Source organism: Priapulus caudatus, unplaced genomic scaffold (genome assembly GCF_000485595.1).
Source record: "Priapulus caudatus unplaced genomic scaffold, Priapulus_caudatus-5.0.1 Scaffold106, whole genome shotgun sequence".
In the NCBI taxonomy this organism is placed as follows: Eukaryota; Metazoa; Priapulida; class Priapulimorpha; order Priapulimorphida; family Priapulidae; genus Priapulus; species Priapulus caudatus.
This window is the reverse complement of record NW_014577167.1, coordinates 271,401-280,093: the sequence shown is the minus strand read 5'-3', so window position 1 is coordinate 280,093 and position 8,693 is coordinate 271,401. Positions and strand designations below refer to the sequence as shown.

Sequence of the window (8,693 nt, the reverse complement as noted above, 5' to 3'; positions counted from 1 at the left end):
TGTGTGCGTGCGTGCGTGCGTGCGTGCGTGCGTGCGTGCGTGCGTGCGTGCGTGCGTGCGTGCGTGCGTGTCTGTGTGCCTTCCTGCGTGCCTTCCTTGCTTGCATGCCTGCCAATACCCGCTTGCTTACAGGCCTGCCTGTGTTGTCATGCCTCACGTACCCACGACGTATCACCATTCCCCCGTTGCCGGCAGTCGTGATTTCTACGCTAATGTCATTTTCCCGTGGCCTCCTGCGCGCACGACTAATGACGTTCTTTTGTTTGCGCTCTCGCGCCTTGCCCGCGCGTCTGCCTCGCCCACAACACGGCAACTCGTTACACAACACGGCGCTTCGTCGCGAGACGCTGATGCAAGCGCTTGCGGCTTGAAACACTTCTCCGCGAAAAGAACCTCTCCGAAAAGTCTCGGGGCAGGAAATCGATAGTGCAGTCTACGCGTCTGTGTCCGCGCGCGCGTGTGCTGGGTGGTGTCGGTGGCGAGACAGACGCGAACTCGTGCGATTCTCTCCTCACGCCAGCGTCCACTGCGGGACACGCAGGGCACATGTACGGACGCGCTGTGTGTGGCGCACCGCGGGGAAACTCGTGGGCCGCCCGAGCGTTTTCGATATTAAAGTGGATGAACCTCGCAACAAAAAGCCTACATACACCTACTGTAAGCATACTTGCAGTATGCAAACATCACGAAATGTTCTTATTGCGCCAGAAATGTGCTCCAAATTTGACCATTTTAAAACTCCGTCGGACGGGGTTTTGGCGTAGAGATACACATAGAGCGACGTGACTGAGAACGCTAGAGAGTAGGCCTATATGCTAGCGCAAATAGTTCCTGGAAAGAAAACACTATATTTGTTTGTTGATTGCATAAGTAATGTAGATTACACATGATTTAAACAAATTTCACAATTTTGTACTGAACAAACATCGAATACTAAATTATAACTTGTTTTATCATAGAAAATAACTGTTAATGAAAACTGCGATCGGCTCGGCTGTGTCCCAGATGTGTAAACACTGTAAACATTCGAACGTACTAGTTTCGTGGGGCTGTTTAGGTTTGCTGGAGAAATGTTATGAAAGTAGCAATACAAACGAGTTGTCGTGAATTTTTACCAACATAGACGAGCTCACAGTAGGTATATCTATGCATTTTGCTGCGAGAACATGCCGTTTTAAATCGTTGGCGGTCAACTGTTTTTGCTGGGCGCGCGGCACTGCATGTCGTTTGTTATCTGCACGCGCACGGCGTCGATCGACCGCCACGCGACAATAACCGATGATTACAACCGCAGACGCGTGTCGTCGCTTTGACTTCGCATTTAAAAATCAGCTGCAGTGCAACGTCTCCCGTGAGTGCGCCGTGCATGCACCCCGAATCACTCTTACCGAACGATCAACGTAGAGGAGATGTCGACAGAGAGGATTTCGTTATAATGTTACTCTGTTACAGCGCATTCAATGCAATTCGGCGGTGTGCAATTTTTAGTATACTCGAATTTTCCGTAACGAACCGCTTGCGTGGAGAAATCAGCCGATATTTGCTCTCACCTTCATGCATGATTCCCACAATCCAATATAAATTTACCGAAACGCCAGCGTGTAAAACTAGATTCACCCAACTCGCTATGCGTCGTGGCCTCACGATGCCTCGCGTAGCCGATCGAAAGTACCTCGGCAGCGGCAGCAGTCTAACTACGCTAGCAATGCCGATGTACAGCAGAGATCATATATATATATATAATAGATATAGATAATAGAAGTGCGGCTGCATGATAGTGCCTACCGGGATCGTGTGAGATCGCCTTAAAAGGTCACGTACCTTTAGATTTCTCGGCGAGATCTCGCGAAACACGGTCACCTCTTTCTCCTTCAGGTCGACGTCCTTCAGCGGGAAGATCACCTCGCCGATGACGTCATCGCGCGAGTAGCGATCGAAGCTGAGCACGACGAAGTGCAACATGACGCCGTACAGCTGGTTGTAGTTGAGGCCGTAGAAGGTGAACTCCTCGTTGTAGACGGGGTCGAGCGTCTTGCGCAGCACGCGCGTCTTGACGCGATGCTGCCTCTCAGGCAGCAGCTGCAGCTTGATGTACGGGTCAGAACTGCCCATGTTGGCGTCCTTCGCCGGTAGGTTGCTCGCCTTCAGGATCGACACGAGCAGCGCCGTCTTCTCGAAGTTGTACTTGACAACGAAGTTCAGCTCGCCGAGGCCGTTGCCCGCCGACTTGAGACTCTTGTCGCCGTCCGACGCCTGCAGTGGTCCGCCGCCAGGCGACAGCACGCGGCCCTCCTTTTCGTTCTCGATGTGGCAATGCACCATGCGCTTCAGATCCGTGACGTCGGCGGGCGACGTGTCGGCCGACCGCGGCGACTTCTTCTCGCTGCCGCCGAAATCGCGGTGCGGTTTCGTCGGCGACGGAGTCTTCTTGGCGACGACGTGTACCGTCTTCACGCCGCTCGGCGACGTCATGAGACTACCTGCAAGTGTAACGAGATGCAACGTTGCAGTGTTAATTAATTACGCAGGGAAAACATACCGCGTATTAGTTACCTTACTACTATATTTAGTGTTGATGATAGTTAGGGAGGGTGACCCTGCCCTGTATTAGTTACCCTACTAGAGTTTAGTGATGATTAATTACGCAGGTAAAATATACCATGTACTAGTTATCCTACTACTACGTAGTGTTGATAATAGTTATGCAGGGTGACTCTACCCTGTATTAGTAAATTTATTATTGAGTGCTGAATATAGTAAAGGAGGTACGTAGGTCCTATACCGCGTATTAGTTACCGTACTATTATTTATTACGTGTCAATTCGTTATGGAGTGATGTCCTAACCTGTATTAATTGTTGACTATGTATATTTATTATTTAAATGGTTATGACTCCACGTTAATTAACAACTATAACTAGGAGGGTTCGTGATTTACACTTTGCAATCTCATTCTGGAAAGACAATTCGTATGCTAGTAGCTTTAAGTTAAAAATTTAATGTTGTATAGCCGTAGGCAATCTTATTCGACCGAGTACCCGCATTATGTTTACCTAATCGAAGCTGATTGCGCGATAGTCGGTCGCATGAGTACGCCGCACATTGAAAGCTGTCATGTTAATTATTCATGATGTTTTGCTGTTACATTACACCCGATTACTTCCACCTGTGTCGACCACTGCAGTCACACAGACCTCTGCATCGCGTCGTTTTCCTTGCAAGTATTCGAGCTGTCCACGACGCGCCGCTGCATGCCGTATAACTAAGATAAACGACGGCTGCCATCATCCGATACTTTACATAGTATAAAGCGAGGCGTTGGATCTCACCTTACTTACTTACGTGCACCGCCCGCACACGGCATAAATTCCGCAATTTATCGCGCTGTTTGTCTCCACGGGCAATCAATAGCTGTCTCGCATCGTCACAGGCGAGCAACATTCACCTGCGCCGGCGACGACAGGCCGATCGAGCACGCTGTACTCCGTCGTTATACGTTATTATGGTATCCGGTGCAGTCTGCGCATGCGCGCCGCCCTTCGAATGGCTGGCTGACGCCAGTAGCAGAAACCGTCTTAGTGACGATGTTGGCGATGACGACGACGACGACGACGACGGCGACGAAGACGATGACGATGATATTAATAATATTGTGATAATAATAATAATAATAATAATAATAATAATAATAATAATAATAATAATAATAATAATAATAATAATAATAGAAATAATGATAATAATAATAATAATAATAATAATAATAATAATAATAATAATAATAGAAATAATGATAATAATAATATTATTATTAATAATAGTGCTCGATTAAAAATTAGGTCCCTGTTTTGGATACGGTTGATAAAGATTTAATGACCGATAATAGGAAAAAATATCAAAAACCGTATACCGTGCGCTTTGGTTCATTGTGCGTTTATTGCCGGCGGAAAGCGAAAAACCGATGTAATTGCCATACGTAATAATAATGATAATTAGTCGTCCTTCAGGACGCCCCTAATTTTTCATAGGGGTTTCGGTTGCGCATGTAGTAGGAGACACAAGGCGCTACTCCATATGTTCCCGCAGTTTCCATCAAACGCCATACATAAACAGTGTGTAAACATAATGCTCGTATATCCTCTGCGAAGGTATGCAATATCCATTAGTCTTCAAATACGCGTGCTGAATTTCTACGTCATATGCACTGACGGTTAATTTCATTAGCTCTTTTACGTCGATAACGTAATAACCATATTTTTAATGATTAGTACAGCAGTTGCTATGGTGATTAAGACAACATTAAACGCCGAGTAGTGACTGTGACTCTATTAATGATTAACCAAAAACAGAAGTAACGGAGATCCACGATCATCCTCGTTATACTGATGGATGCTGACAACCTAACGGTATAGTTACGACGACGAACATTATTACCACTGCCTTCGCCGGGCGCATGCGTATTGCCTTTGACTATTGGAAAACGCGAGAGCCATAGAACGCCGCACGACGCGGCAATCAAATTATTAAATTATTGCGTGTTTTCACCGAGCGCGAGCTCCGGAGCAGCCTCATTGTGAGATGCCACCGGGTGCCCGCCAGTCCGCCTCCGTCTCGCGCGTGTCAACGCCATACGCTGAGTCACTGCCATCGAGGCAGGCGACTGCTGTTCTACGCACCTGTCGGCTTCTCCTGAAGCGTTTTCTTAATGGCAGACGAGAGCTGACTGGCGTCGTTGCGGCGACGGTAGCAGACGTAGACAACGGCGACCATAACGGCGAGAAACAGACTACCGCCGACGCAAATCACAACGAGCGCCGGCGTGGATATTTTCTCTGCAGGCACTGCAACGAACGCACATTATTATAATAACGTCTCGGCTCCATGTCCCATGCATAATGAAATGCGACAATCGCTGGACAGGTAGAAAAACGTTGACGAAAAAATAATGACAGGCGAAAGTAATTAGAACACGAACAGTCCCGACAGCCTCCTCATGGTAGGGGAAGGAGATTATCTTATTGTGGTAGGTGTACAGCGGGGTAGTCTAGTAGTGGTAGGTCTAGTAGCAGCTTAGTGCAATCTAGTCTAATTAGCGCCGGAATATACACCTGGGTGTTGTAATCCGGGCACGAACACCGGCGCATTGAAAGAAGTATTAAGGGAAATGAAAGTATAAGGAATCGCTGGCCGCATCGCGCTTTCACGCCAGAAATCAAGGCGTATATCTTTGCAAGAAACGTAAGATGATTACATGTTATAATCGAATGATAGCGGCGTTTCCGGAGCACGCACGGTGCGCGCGGGAGCGTCAAATATTGAGTTTTTCGTTTGTTCGCGCCCTCGCAGCTCGTGCGCTGTGCGTCTGCTGATCGCATTGCAGCGGGATTTTGGTGTTGCTCGAATGCTTGCCTGAATAATTCAGATAAGAAAAATTCTCCCGCGCTGGGGCTGCGCGCAGCGCCTGTGTTGTCTTTACGAATAAACACGCGAATGTTCTTCTCAATTACTGCCGTGCGTGCGTGTGTGTGCGTGCGTGCAATTGTGAACGCGCGTGTTCAGGTGTGTGTATATGTGTGTGTGCGTGTTCGTGTGTGTGTGTGTGGGTGGGGGGGGGGTGCGTTTGCGCGCGCGCGTTCTCCGTGTGTGCATGCGCGTGTGTGTGCGCATATAGGCATGCGGGCGTGTACGTGTAAGGACATGCATAAGGAAAAATCACGCAAGCTAATAAAATTTTTATGACGAAGGATGTATAGTCGCCCACGTTCATAAATATTGTAACAGAGAGAGAAACACAGATCGAGAAAATGAGAAAGAGAGAGATAGAGATAGCTGGGGTAGAGAAAGAAAATTGGGGGAGAGAGAGAGAGCGCGCGAAAGAGCGAAAGAGAGAGCGAGAGCGAGAACGAGAGAGCGAGCGTATCGAATAGGATTGAAACTAGTGAGCGAATACATGCGCAAGCTCATCAGGTTCCTAGGGCGAAAGCATCAGCAAATCGTTTGACGTGGTTTTGGCATCATGATTCTATAGCGAACGGTTATAATAATCGTAATATCAGCAGTAACGTGTCTGGCGCGAAATTTTAACAAAGCGCACGAGTTGCTATAGCTAGCTATATAATAACGCTAAATGCTCCCGGCGATCGTAACATCCTACTGCAAGCCTCCGCCGTGAATAATTAACGCAAATTTATTATTATTATTAACCTTGCCATTAGTCTTTGAATTTAAAATTATATCAGCGATCCCTAGACGCAGTTACTCGCCCTTAAGCTGCATATACAATTTCGTGCGCTCGCGCACATCAACAACTCATCCGCATATGGCGAACGGAAATTATGTTCGCGAAACGGATAAACCGACTCCCGATTGCATGGTGCAGCAGAACTCGCAGCAGAAATGCTCTTCGCATGCAAATGATGAACAGCTTTCGCCGCCCATCTCGGTAGATGCAAGCATCTTCCCTTGGCGCCTTTGCAGAAAATATACATTGCTAATTCAGAGAGGAACCCTTTCAATTTGTTACTATCAGTGCACGCACCGCCGAGGTCCACCGCCGCATGTTATTTAACAATTGATATCGTATTTGATCAGCAACCGCGATACGCGTGGCGAACGCACCGAGATCAATACAGAATGTTTGCGCAACATAATTATGTTTTGTTTGAAGAAATTTCGGGCGCAACGCGCACTTTAGGCGTCATAGCGGCTGTCGTGTTCGGAACATAGAAAGCGGACCCTTGTATCAAACTGGAGTGCAGCGTAAGTTTTTTTTTTATCGTAATGGAGGATTTCTGGTTAGCAATATTAAAGTCTTTCATCTTCGCGAACAACATCTGTGAGAGAAAGTGTGGCGTCGTTAAAATCCGGGTGGACATGCGTGAGAACAAAACGCGCGAAACAAGTGTATATGTTATGCAAGTATCGTTACAACTATATGAATACAATCTTCTATTGAATGTATATTTTGAACATTTGCAGTTGTAACTCGATCATGCCTGAATAGGAAGCGCGTGTTCCCTTTATATTTTATACAGAGGCCGTCATAACTTATTACTTGCATATAATGCGTGTAATATCCATACATTTCATGCTGTTATTGTTGGAGCTCGAAAATTGCTATTAAGTGCATATAATGCCAGTATAATATTTCATCAAAGTTGCATCGCTAACTAATAGCGGAGTTTAATCAAGTGCGTAATAAGCATACTTAATACGCTCTTGGTGTAATGTGTTAATATCTGCATATTTTACGCAAATACAGTTGCAATTAATGCCTGAACATAACGCGCGTATTTCCTTTATATATATACTTCATACAGTAATAAAGATAACGCATAGGCCTAGCTATATTTAATAGCTAATAATACCCTTATTACTTTTTATAGCTATTAAAGCGCGCGTGATAACTGTAAATTTGATGCAGTTACAGTAGTAACTAATTGGTTGCTATAGCGCACGCAAGCCCTGTATATTTCATGCAGCTGCAGCTGTAACCACTAGTCAACTACCCGAACAGAACGAATTTTGCACAGGGGAGAGATAGTGATCCGCTAGGGGACGGCTCTGATTGGCTAATTTTGTCTCTTATTTATTTTATTATTTATTATTTTTGGCTAATTTTGTTTTATTTTAGAATTAGGGATAGGGTTAGGGTTAGGGTTAGGGTTAGGGTTCGGGTTACAATTAGGGTTAGGGTTAGGATTAGGGTTAGGGTTAGGGTTAGGGTTAGGGTTAGGGTTAACTGATTTCTATATCCACAACGTATTTCTATATTCACTATCTCTCCCCTGAGACCTACTAGAACAGAACGCGTAAACTTACGCGCGATCACTAGTTTCTCCATCGCGTTCAATATGGCTGACGACGATACAAGCTGACGAAACGATCCTCGGTTGTCTGCCGGAGCAATGTGCGACGGCGGTCGATGTAACAACGTAGACGCGCAGAGGACTCTACGTGCAGGACGTCGATTGTAATGCCTCTGATGACGGACGAACTCTTCTCATTCACTGCTACATAATCGCATCGTTAACCGATGCACGTAAACAAGGCGGAATTCTTCGCTAGCAATTCGTTGTTGCCGAGCGCTTCCCTAGTAGAGTCGGTGCTGTTGCTGTTGTGTATATTGGTTAGAATTGGCCGTCGTCGGATCGCAGTGCGTGCGTTAATGTCGATGCGGGAACAACTATCGTCGGTACTGAGGAGGCTGGCAGCCGCCTATGCCGTAGGATGGCGATCGATCGATATCCCCGTTCCTTGCTATAGCGCTGCTACGTGCGGAATAGCGCCGACAGACAGTACGCCCTGCGGAACGCGGTATACGGCCAGAAACATGATTGGGAGAGCGGATTATTGGCGCTAACAAATACAACAACGCAGACGCGTTACTAATTCGGGGGTTCATCAATAAGCGCGTAGATGCGCAGCGTGCTGCCCTCTGGTGCTAATAGATGTGACCATTCGCTGGCAGTCGTGACTACTTATAATATACGCAACGTTACGCATAGGCACACGTAAATGATAGCTGCGGTGAGATGACGCATACATAGGGAACGAGGGAGAAAAGTGATCTGGTAATAATAAATGACAAGATGGAATAACAGAAAAATTGTTAGACAGGGCTAAGAATTGACAACGGAGGGAGAGAGGGAAAGCGAGACACGCACAGAAAAACGGGAATGGTGCGGGAAGAAG

The 8,693-nt window shown here is 46.5% G+C and overlaps 1 protein-coding gene across 1 annotated transcript in view; it reads right to left on the bottom strand.

Moving 5' to 3' along the window:
• Positions 1-3,284, bottom strand: part of LOC106805216 (synaptotagmin-11-like) — a 9,533-nt gene extending 6,249 nt beyond the window's left edge. Inside the window, exons 1-3 of the mRNA XM_014806725.1 lie at positions 3,194-3,284; positions 1,786-2,480; positions 355-378 (exon numbers count right to left, since the gene is read on the bottom strand). Coding sequence (XP_014662211.1) covers positions 355-378; positions 1,786-2,480; positions 3,194-3,284 — 810 coding nt within the window. The remainder of the gene's footprint in view (positions 1-354; positions 379-1,785; positions 2,481-3,193) is intronic.
• Between the last annotated feature and the right edge of the window lie 5,409 nt (positions 3,285-8,693).